Source organism: Acanthisitta chloris, unplaced genomic scaffold (genome assembly GCF_000695815.1).
Source record: "Acanthisitta chloris isolate BGI_N310 unplaced genomic scaffold, ASM69581v1 scaffold7973, whole genome shotgun sequence".
NCBI lineage: Eukaryota > Metazoa > Chordata > Aves > Passeriformes > Acanthisittidae > Acanthisitta > Acanthisitta chloris.
The window spans coordinates 79,833-92,452 of NW_008664279.1; the positions used below are offsets into that span (position 1 = coordinate 79,833).

General features: G+C 38.4%; 1 protein-coding gene across 1 annotated transcript in view; it reads right to left on the reverse strand.

The window, feature by feature from the left end:
• The window catches only part of CDK6 (cyclin-dependent kinase 6), a 125,290-nt gene that overhangs the window by 62,304 nt on the left and 50,366 nt on the right, over positions 1-12,620 (reverse strand). The window contains exon 3 of the mRNA XM_009071284.1: positions 8,304-8,471. Coding sequence (XP_009069532.1) covers positions 8,304-8,471 — 168 coding nt within the window. The remainder of the gene's footprint in view (positions 1-8,303; positions 8,472-12,620) is intronic.

Sequence of the window (12,620 nt, forward strand, 5' to 3'; positions counted from 1 at the left end):
ACAGGAATCTGTCCTTTCCCATGGCTGTTCCTGTCCAAAATCATCTCTCAACCACAGAGAAACTGAACAACTTAGATTGTGCTGTGGCATCAGTATTTTCTTATTTCTTGTAAAATATCCTACATGTAAGTCTAACTTTCCATTTGCTCTTTTTGTGCATCTAAACGGTGACTCATAAGCTGCATGTGATCTCTGCAGTTTGCAACCAAGCTATTTTTAAGATCCCAAAACTGAAGAATTCATCTTGTAGCTCAATAATTCTTTTAGAGTAACATATCTCCCTCTGTATTTATCCACTTAAATGTATAAGATGGGATGCCTAGAGAAATCTAGTTGAATTCTTTGGTCCCCTATAATTTACTGAAATCTGGATAATCTGGAGCTATTATACTTCCACTTATCATGCTTTGCGAGGATGAATGTACACAGCAACATGTAACTGACTTCTCTAATGCAACTAACAAGGTCTTGGTCATCTGCTACCATTTAGCACATAATAACAAAGAACATAACGGAGTTATATTAAGAATGGGAAATTGAAGGCCGAACATCAAGGAAACTTTCTGAGAGTGATTATATAGAGGTTTTGTAACAGCCTCCCATGGGAAGTGATGGAATCTCTATTTCTTGGCACATTTGAAATTAATATGGACAAAACATTAGAAATTACATAATAAAGAACAATCTTGCTTCTTTCATAAAAGGACCGGATGATTTCTCATCTCTTCTTTTAAGCTCTAGAATTCCACACCAGCAATGCTGAACAAATACTAAATATTGTTAAACTAAGAGAAATTTCCTGAGGTGTACCTGTACAAGGGAGTTCTCAATTAGAAATACTTTCTCCAGCAGGACTTTGACCAGTGTGCAGACAAAAATTTTTGGCTACTGGCCTGCTGCTGCAAAAATGTGTCAACGACTCATTTTTATTACACATAAAGCCCTAAGAGGATTTCTGTCAGTACTATACTGTACTGTACCTGCCTTCACTCTGGAATAGCAGGAGCTCCGAGGAGAGTAAGCTATTTCCTCTGCTCCTCTTCCTTTGGCTGTCTCACATTCAAGCACCGAACAGGCCCATGCCTGCTTACTCAGAGTGCTCTGATAAGAGCATAACCTGAGGCTGTATTTTAGCGTTCCAGTTTGAAATTATGTGGGAACAGTTTTGTAAATACACAGGGAGAGACCTTGTCAAACTATCAAACTGTTTTTACAATCCAACCCACTCAATTATCTCTGGGAGTAGATGTAAAAACAGACCTGCTTAAATCAACAGAAAAATAGTACAAAGAAGATGTAAATCACTGGGTGGGGGAAATGCACCACATATTTTTACATCTGAAAACAGAAGATAGAAGTACAGTCACACAAAAGCAGGATGCTCTTTTATAGTATAAAGAAAACACACAGTAGCGATTTTCTCCTTTCCTTTCCCCTTTTTGCAATCTCTGTCCCCCTTTTTAGCACAGTCTGTTCCTTATAAATTCAGCTTTTCTACAAACTACAGTCTGTTGACCAGATATTTGTACAAAAATTACAATGCAGTATTGAACCATTACTAACAATACCTATTGTGTCTTCTTAATGGAAAGAGAAGAGAATAGAAGATTTCATTTCACCTTCAGATCAACATGTGAAGGCCTATTTGCACTGAGTACATTTTTCTTGAAGCAATGGAACTGTGCTGCTGCAAACTGACACCAAATTTCACTCTGAGGTGAAAAGGGAATGCCCCACAAAAGCAGAATTAAGAGGAACCTAAGTAATATTACCAGGTGCCAGATTTGAAACAAAATAAAGAGCTTTTCTTACTGTGCCGAAGTTAACTGTAGCCCAAAGTAGAAATGGTTCAGAAAGTAAGTAGATTTGTTTATGGGGGATAGGTATTTCAGTAATTATTACAGACAACGATCCAGATACAAGCTCCAGCACATTCCTGATTGCTGAAAGCTGTTTCGTACCCTCCTTCCCAAGCATCATCTATTGAACATTATCCTTTGACAGCGCACACAGTCAGCCTTTGGTCCAGCCAGGCAGAAGCTTTCTTTGTTTGGATATGAACTGTGCTCAGAGTTGTACTTTTAGATCTTTTTTTCCCAAAGCACAAGGTAAATTTATTCTGCAAGGTTGCAGTGGTGTAGCTGCAGGGTTGCAAAACATGCTCACTTCAGTGTGGACAAACACTGTCATCACATATCATATAGTCCAATGTTTGCAGCTCTGAGAAGTTTTCTGGTATAGAAAATATTCTCATGTGGAGCCAATTTGCTTCTTTACTGTGAAATAATTTACTCTCTTTGAAAGATTAAAAGATAGGCTTTTTATGGTTCATGATAAACCTGGGCCTGAGTCAGAGCAGGGGGTTGCATTCCCTGCATTCCTGACAGGTCTGAAGGATGAGTCGTGGCATCAGCTGTAGAGGAACAGCACAGAGCCATGAACTCAGGCCTTGGCACCTAGGGGTAAAAAATACTTCAGACATCGATATAGATGCCCTTAGAAGTTTTCTTATAGGCAGATGCAGTAAGAGCCTTATATGAACCAGTAACTAGTTCATATAACATCTTCAAAACAGCTAAGTCAGTATGAGCTGCGAGGTTTTGAAAAACATTTCTGCCTTTGAGTTACTTTAGTTATTTGAGTCCTCAGCTGAACACTTCAGATGTGGTTTCATAACTGATTCCAATAAATGCAAGACTGTGGTGTCTAGGGAGTGGATGACCCCATCTTTCTGCTCACCCTCCCCTGTGTGGCAGTGCTTTCAGTCCTGTGGGTGCGCAGTGATGTGCATCCACTAATTCTCACCTGAAAATTCCTTTGTATGAGGCTCATTTTCAGTCAGACTACAACTGTGTGACCACTAATGCCAACACAAGGGACGTGATAGGAGTGTGTGGTCCAAAGCAGGACCATCCTTTCAGCAGCAGTAGAAATGTTACATCCCCTTGTGCTGACTGTGAAACTGCACCCGAGGAATATTATCTCTAGGATGTGTCTCTGCAAACAACAACCTTGGCTTAAATCCTAGTTAATACTGCTCCTCCAGACAAGAGTTGAAAGTTTCTTACAATGGGCAACAAAAATTAATAGTTGGTTTTAAAAATGATCTTACATAATCATAATGTAGACGAATATAGGAAGTTTCTTATTTCCTATCTTTGTCCACATGTATTTCCATATTGCTCTTTGATAATATTGTGACTTTGAACAATGTTTTGTCGTTGCAATTTTCATATAAATCTGAGCCCTCTTAGTGACCATCTGATCGGAGTGAAGTCCTTGCAAATATATACGAAAATGTTTTTAGTCAGCTGCAGACGTTACTGTCAATGTGCCAATAATGATTTTTGTTCTTAAGGTGACCCCAGAGAAAAATGACTCATTTTATGTGATGGAAGTAACTTTCCTAGAGCATGTGGGGAGGATGCAATAAAGATCCCTCCAGATGTTAAAATATCAGAAAAATGCACTCATTTCTTCACAAAGCCAGATGCATGAACTTTTTATGCAGAACTGCGTATTAGTAGGGAAGACAAATTTTCCCTAATTAAGCCAACAATTTTAATCATACTGCATTCCTAAATAGCCACAAACTCTCAGCAGCAGCACTGACAAACTCAAAAACCACATATTTTGATCCACTGGATGTCTGTCTGCGACTCATTTTCCTTTTCAGGGACATTTGGATGGACTGGAGAAATGCACCATAATGAAAGAGCTGTGCTGAGATCAGGACCCCAATCTCAGGTGATGTGCTTCTTCACAACAGCGAAGGCTCACTGCATACCAAAATAATCACTCACACCTGTCAGAGGAAGAGTTACGCTCTTATCAAATCATGTATGAGATAAAATCAAGTGTCACTGCACTGATTCCATTAGGACACTCTTTAACACAGCCCAGATTTCGACTTAGCTTAACCAGTGGCAGGTGATTGCTTCATTTCCGTAGGTCTCCTCCTGTGTCTGATGATAACTGTGAGCTTTAAATAGATTGCCAAATCAGGTCCATTTAGGGATAGTGAATGTAGCCCAGGTTAAAGCTGCACTGCAACAAACTCCTGGTCAACTAGAACATATTCAACATAGGAATGGACTCTGCAGGGTGTTATTACATGTAAATAAATATATGGATTCGGGGAAGCATAGTATCAGGAGGAGGTGGCTGCAAAAAAAGGGAACAAAACCCCAATAACCAAAAACAAGGCAAAGCAAAAGAAAGTTCTATGCCTGGGGTCTCAACTATTATATTGGCTCAGACAAGAGATCACATTTACATTATTTACTAACAGGTGTCATGTATTAGAAAATTACAATGCAACAGTGGGCAGAAAACAGGTAAATACTCGTTCCTCTTTGGATGATGGTTTTTCTGTCTTTTTGTTTGTTTTTTATTGCTGTAAGTAATTTATATATTTATTTTTACAAAGTAAGCCCAGTTAGTAAAAATTATTTTATGCTCCCTTGCTACTATACCAACAAAATGAAATCCAAGTTCCTGCATGATGTGACATGTAAACCATTTGCACTGAAGTGACTGCCAGAAATGGGAAGTTTTCATCCCGAAGAAACACTCAAATAAAATGCTAGCATAATCTAAAATTATTTACTGACAGTAACTGAAGAATTTTTTATGTCCTTTCTTTTTGATAATCTGTTTAATCAGGTCTAGTATTCAACAGCTTAGAGCACCAGCAGAGAGAGTGATGTGTTTTCCCCTTGTGATGCTAGGTAAACCTGAAAACAAGTGGGTTGGGTTTTTTTTCTAAAAAGGAAGACATAAGCTAATTTTGTTGGCACTTCATGGGGAAAGAAAACCCTCAGTAGTGCTGACATGTAAGGTGAAGCACACATGTTTTCAAAGAAAGTATTATAAGTGTGTTACAAACACTAACATTTTGCCAGTTTCACTGTAGATACTCATGTAGGTCAGGTTTTAAAAGCTGGACAGCCTCAGCTCCACCTAGATGCTGTGATCACAACTGTGTGTGCTTATCTCACTTAACATTCTCATATGCTATGATTCAGCTACATTTCCTTTCTTTAAGGCAGTTAGACGTCAACAAAAATAGATAAATGGATTATTTCTTTATCATCCTGTAACTTCAGATTTTCCAGAGAGCCAATTGCTCCTTTACTCAGAGAAAGTTAGAACTGAGTGCCCATTTTTCTGCACCATGAAAAAAAGTGACAGTTCATTAGCTTTTGCTATCAGACTCTAAAATTACAGTCACATCAACCCACCTCCTCTGTCCTACAGAGCTTCTCTGTTATCACAAAGCCTATTCAAAATTTCCCCAAGGGCCAAGACCAACACTTGAAAAAGAATCTAACTTTGTACGAAACCAAAAGCGTGCCCTGTTACCCACCATCTGAGACACCTCCGCCCGAACTCATTCTTTCTAGTGCTGTTATTTCAGACCCGTATCAGTTCCCAGTCTGAACACAGCTGGGAGCAGTGATCTCCACCCTGCCCCTGCAAGCCTGCGCAACATTACTTTGAATCTTTTATTCATTCACTGTCAGAAATATCAAGAGGTTTCTTTAAATGGCAGCAATATGCCTGAACGACTGGTCTGCCAGAAGGATTCTGCAGCATTGTGTAAATAACTGGCTGTTAGAGAGAGACCGCTTTGAAGTTACCATTTGCAGCACCCAGAGCACTTGGGCTGGATCAGTTTTTACTGGATTACTTTCATGGCAAGCTCTTTTTGTCCCATCTGAAGAGTTTCTTTGTGAGCAATGAATGAGGATGCATCTTGGGAATGATCTGATACTTCAAAAGATGATTCTTGTAGTTTATCTTGCAGTAAGCTTCTCTGCTGAAGGAAAACACTGCAGAGCCCTTGTACTGATCACAATGACAGTGCATGCAAGGTGCCTTTTTGTCACTGGGTCGTCTGCACTATCACTTTCCAATATACTCCAAAGCAAGTCCCTGCAAACTAGGGATTTTATTAATTGATATGTGTGTAGATGTATTCTGTCTTTTATAATGCAACATATTTTTTTCTGCAAATACTTCAAAACAAAGCTGGTCTTGCTGAAGTGAATGAAAGTTTACTCACTGCCTGGTGAATAACTGCTATTATTTTGGGAATGGTCTAAGGTAAGAATGCTCTTATGACTAAAAACCAGAAGTTTGGTTTTTTTGTTTAGCTTTGTTTTCTGTACTGAGTTTCAATGGAGGGGAAAAAAAGAAGAATTTGCACACCTAAGCAGCTAGCCAAAGGTAAAGGTTACAACCAGAAAAGGAAAACTGATGGTTAATGCACATTCAGTAGAAGTTTCCAACCAGCACTCAGTCTGGAGGAGCAATGCAGACTGACATTTAAAACCATACCACATTATCACATTCTAAGCAACACTCCACTATAGGTTTCTACATACCCAGACAAAAGTTTATTTTGAAGGTGTTAAACTCTTTTAACTTAAAAAAGCCATGGTCATAGCTGGTTGTGGTTTCCTTTTTTAAAATAAGGAAATAGTTCTAGGTGTGAAAGCCATGATTCACACCTCTGCCCAGATCCTTGATTATCCTTGGTCACTGAATAATCAATACTATGACACTATTTCGCATAGCTGCAACAATACTTGCATGCTGATGTGAACACAGTACAAACTTGCATGCACATGATTTCTAGCATGCAAGTACTAGATACTTGAGCACATGTACACCCTCTATGAATTAATCCTGGCCATGTTCTTACAAGCAGGTCTTTAGCCACAGCAGATGCACTCTATATCTGGGTCTTTGGACCTTCCTTTCTATGAAGGCTACTTGATCATGGACAAACTCCTGCTCAGTTCTGTAGATATTTTTTCCTCATTTTATGCAGAACTTTTCCAAAACATCCTGCTCAAAACCTTATAGTGTTCTGCAGTTTTAAGTTAAATAATTTTGTGGATCAATAGAAACACTCATTGAAGCTGCTATGGACTGATAACTGGGAAACAAAAAATTACAGCAATTCAGGAAGAACCTTTCTCTCCTTTTCTTCAAAGTTCTGTTTTGAGGTACAATATGTTCAGTCTTCATTGATCTCAGCAGATCTTTCAACTTTGGATTAGACTACATCCTACAGACAATGAAAGAAATTATCCCCAAAACACAGGTTTACATATGCTTTATGTGACAAGGACACCTTCCTATGTTTAGCAAGGTGATGATACAATTTGCTGTTGTTTCCTGCCTTCATTCACACTGAAGCTGGATGTCCATAGTTACATCACATAACAATGGGAACATCCGTCCAGTAACTCATCATAAGAATTAATCACTTTTTATCACAAGAGCTAGGATAATTTCTACAATACCATGTAAAATGCAAACTGGATCCTTTCAGTTTATTTTCTCAGTTCTCCCTTTTCTATCTTTATTGCAAGTAATAGTGTCATGGCAGCTGTGATACTTGGAATAGGAAATGGGAACAAAAAAAATCATGAGCAGTCAACAAACACAAAAGATAACCAATTTACACACAGCATGGCTGCTCTTCAATATATTTCAGAGATGCTGTGCCAAGCTAACAGCAGCTGATTCTGGGGGCAGGGCCAGCAAGCCTGGAAATGGGGTCAAAAAGCAAGGAGCTAGTAGGGCTTCTTCAGCATTACCATGGGACAGGGCTAGACCCTCAAGTGAGCTCATGTCTAAGCCAAGGACAACCAGGAGAGCTACAGGGAGAGGAGCAACAGTGGCAGGGGGCTAGTGATACTGGGGGTACTCTTTAACAGCTGGGTTGGGAAGTAGCTCTGATTTTGGCTGCCAGGTCCGCTTGAGCTTCCCCCAGTGGAGCCCTATTTGGAATCATTCTAAATAGTAACGTATTGGAGCAAGCATTGAACCCATATTGACAGAGACAGAAAAACAAAACAGGATGGTGTTTTCATTTTCACAAGTATCTGTGGGGTCGTTTTCAGGCAAGATACCTGGGGATCAGCAAGAGCTTTATCTTAAAATAGATACTTCAGAAACTTCAAACCTACCTGTCTGACTTAATGTACAAAAGAAGACAGTATCACTACAGAAGCCTGACTGAGAGTTTCAGAATACTAGCACATACCTATACTTAACTATCAGTCATGATTTAATTTAGAGCCAGTAATCCTTAATTGATTACTTGTACAAAGTAACCAGAGCAACTTCAATTCTGGATGGAAAACAATTGTTTTCAGAGACACGAGTACCTTCAATTGCAGTGATAGTTTTGGAAGCAGTGTTATAAAAGTGATAAAAAGCCAGGAACAAAGACAGTAAAGCACACTGGTATGCTAAAAGAAAAATAAAAGCCTTCAAAAACTTACCACTGAGGTAAGAGCCATTTGAAAACTGTAGATTCGTGCGAGGCCAAAGTCAGCTAACTTTATCTGCCCATTGCTGGTTACAAGGATATTTTGGGGTTTCAGGTCCCGATGCACCACACGATGTGAATGCAGAAAATCCAGACCCCGAAACAGCTGAAGCATCATATCCTATATAGAAAGAAGAAATCAAAATGCAATTATCAAGACAAGGTGGCAGGCAAACAAGCAAACTCCCTGTCACAATCTGCAAAAACAATTTTATAAATATTGACATAAACATGTGCACAGGAGGTAAAACCAACTATTAATATAAAACCAGGATGTTGCTAGAATCAATAGACTTGAACAGGTGTCCTTATCAAGTTAACGTATTGCGTCTAGCTGAATTATTTGAGGTTGACTGACAGAAGTATAAAGACTGGTCAATATACTTAAAAGAAATAGCAAAGGTAAGACTGTAAATCCCAGAACAACTTCAAAAGAATGCTGTCCAAGTAAGAAAAATACCTAACAGCTTTTTGCTCTGAACTTTAAATCACATGCCACTCTGCATCTCACTAGCTCATGCTTTGTCCTGCCCCAGTGAAGTGAAATTTTATCATTCATTTCCACAGGCACAAGGATCTGTTTCAATCCGAAAAAACTGTTTAAATGACAAATTTCCCAGGATTTAATGTTATACAGGAAAGTTTACTTGGCAAACCCTGTTGTATAGAATTTACTGAATAGGACAGAAACTACCTTCAGATGAAAGTTTGGCACTAAATCAGTGTAATAATCGTAAGTATCGATTCTCATTTTTCTTCGTTTTGTTATAGTGATACAATCTTCCATGACATTTCCACAGCTGAAGAAACTATTTCATCTGTACTCCTGTTTTCACATTAATCTTAGTGATGTGAAAAAAATGAACCAACAGAATCAAAGCTAAATACTAGAAATCCCCTCAAATCCAAATTAGGAGGATACTGTCAACTTGAGAATTATATTTGCAAAACAGGCAGTTACGAGAAGATGCTGCAACAAGAAAGAAACAAAAGTGATGAAGCTTATTTTCTGTATGCACTTAACTTGAGCTCATGAAACTCCAGCTCCCTTTCCATAAGCTGTACAGCAGGGTGTTCACCAGTCCTGCTACTAGCAACCAAAATGATCTTGGAGAGGGTCATGGCATAAAATATGAGAAGAGGAAAGAAGGATATATCGAAGTTGGTTGCTTTAGTTCTTCTCTATGGACTTGGACATATTTCAAGTAAATACTCAAGGCACACTATTAAAAGGAATCATATCTGAAAATGGGTTTAAAAATAGGTCAAAACATTCAACTTGATAATATTGCTTTAGCTGGATGCATTTAAGGTACACTTTACAGACACTGCTATATAATTTAATACCAAATAATTATTTTCATGTAATGTTCCCTGATCATCTCTAAAGATAGCATCATAAAACATATAGATATTAAAGTTGAAAGATCTAACTTGACCTCTGATAAAACAATTTTCTTTTGCAGTTCAGAAATTTGTGAAAGAACTAGGACTACAGCTCTGCAGGTTTCAGTCATCAGTAGAATTTCATACATGTCAGATCTGCTCACTTTGTGCCATTATAACTTTTATCAAATCCCAACAGTCTTTGGATCAGTCTTGCTGAGATGAAGAACATGCCAAGAACATTTAAGCACATGGTTATTTAAGTATGAACATAATTGTTTCACTGAACTTGGGTCTATTTTTTCTTTTCTATTCCAGGTAGACATAGTATCAAATAAGAAAATTTAAAGAACTGAAGGATTAGTCAGTAGACCCTGGCAAGTCCGTTTTTGGTGACATTTCTACATCTTGCTCATTTGTCAAATATGTAAACTCATTCCTGCAGTTACCAAACATATCAAGAATATGTTTTCCTACAACTGATGCTAGTTTTGTTTCAACTTGTTTTCTCAAGTACAGTAAACACAATTCTGCTCTGCTTGTTGCAAGTTGCAAGCAATGTCTTCAGTTTCTAAATTCAGAGTCTACTTCCAGGCACAGGTAAAAGAAGAAAATACTTGAAAATGGAAACTGGTATATCTTTCCCTCCACCCACAGGACTCAAAAGATGAGTATCATTTACAGATCTTCTCTTCACACACAAAAAAATGAGATGTGCTGCGAAAAGTGCACAAGTGTAAATTTAAAAGGTGTTAGAAAGAAGAAGAAAAACTGGAGGGGGAGGGAAGTGTTCTATTTCCTCTTCCAGGAAATTCAGAGTTAGTCCATATAGGCTATTCTCTAGTATTCATTTTGCATTGTTGATTATGCTTATTACTTACTATTACATGTATGAACAGATTTCAGATCAAAATTATCTTGGAAGAACAGCCAAAAAATTTCATGTGTATGAAGAAGGGCACTTGGATGTAAAAAGACTATTTGCTATTTGTGATTCATTACTCTCTTGTTTTTACATTGTCAGCTTGTTAGAAAAAGAGCAGAAACCAAAATCACATGACATAGGCTTATTATGATGCACTTTAAATACAGAATACCAAATGGTGCAGCTAAGAATTTGATACTTGCACAAATAGATTTTCAATATTAAACCAAACAAAAGAGAGAGCTTTTAAATTGCTGTTTTATCTATAATGAATAATTTATTTTGTGCTGTACATAAGCCTAGTCAAAAACCACTAGGCCTGGTGCTTGGAAAATTACTTCCTTCTCTTGGTCAGCCACTTTTAAGAAACATCAGGCTCAGTCTGAGCTGTGTGCTTTCTTTGACACTGTAACTGACATCAGAAGATACTACCCTTTGCTAGCAAATTGGATAAAGGCTGTAAACATGCACAAGCCAGATCACTACCTAATTAAATCAGGATAATTCCACTCATCTGACGGAAATGCATCCATTTTTATTAGTGATGAATACCCAGTATTATCTCAATTACCAAGATCTAGAAACAACTGCAAGAGTCTCCATGCGCCTCAAGGATTAGGTTTTTCCATGTCTGCTTTTCCCAGAGAAATTTTCTGTGGTAGAGAGACATACCACACTTTAGAATTACAGATAAAACGATATCTCAAAAGTTAATTGAAAAATTATCAATTCTATTCAATGAACAAGAAGTTTCATGCCTTAGGAGATTTAAGGAACAAGCTCTAATGAGTCATGATCTGACATCTATCAGATGTTCTTTGGATATTGTATGTTTACAAACATAGACACAGAATATGCCTGTTGTTTCAGATTAGAGATTTCTACCATGCTCTAATATCACAAAACCTATGATGGCTGCTGCCCTAGTTGAAGATATGTACATTATCCCACTGTGATTGCTTTCAGACAATCACAGTTTTACAATGTTTTCCTTTTCAGGCTAGATTTTCAAGGCAGACTATACGCAAATTGAAAATATTTATCTGTAACTCCACTGAAAACTGAGCTATTTTGGGATACAAAGAACAAATACACTTTCTTTAGAGGCAAATATGTAGCTTTAATTTTGTAAAAGCCTCATAATGGAAACAGGAACAAAGTTTGTTATGGGAATGCTACATCTTTGCCTGTTCCACCATATATGGAATCAGCAAAGATTGTTCAGTCTGGTATTTACTGAATTTATCAGCAATGAATGTCAGGACCAAATTATGAACTTTTCAAGCAGTCCCATATTATGCCATGAACCTCAGTAACACACAGAAATATATCTTGCATATTCTTCCTCTGACATCAGTGAGGATGGGGCTAGGCTGGGGCTAGGCTGAGCAGCTGCTGATGCTACCTCTGCCAAAGGTAAACTTCACATTTCCTGGCTCAGGGGCAGGATGAGCAGAAAGCCTCGATTTCCTACAGACTTCTGCCTCCTCCTTGTCCTATCCCCTTCTGACTCTATGCTTCACTGACCTCTCTTCAGCCTCCTCCAGTATCTGATCCATAAACCCCTTTCAAGCCATTGGCTTTCAAATACCACTCTGACCCTTTAAGAGTCACCTATCATCTTGACTTCTCACAAAAATACTTGCCAATTATCTGCAGTAACTTACTGCTTCTTTAAGACCAGCCAGATTCTATGGAGGACTCTGCTTGTCTAATGGCATGGCTGTTGACCAAATCACTGAAGTATCTATTCAAAGAAAACAGAAACTGTGGAGCTGGTTTCAGTGTTTGTGCCTAGGCACCAGCAGCCAGGACAGCAGGGGCCTCTGTCAGGGAGGACCAGGAGCTGCCTCCTGCCGGACACACAGCTCCAGCCAGCTCTGACAGACCCATCAGCCAGGACAGTGGTGCCTCCATGAAAACATTTTTAATAAAGGGCAGAAAAGGCTGGAGGGAAAG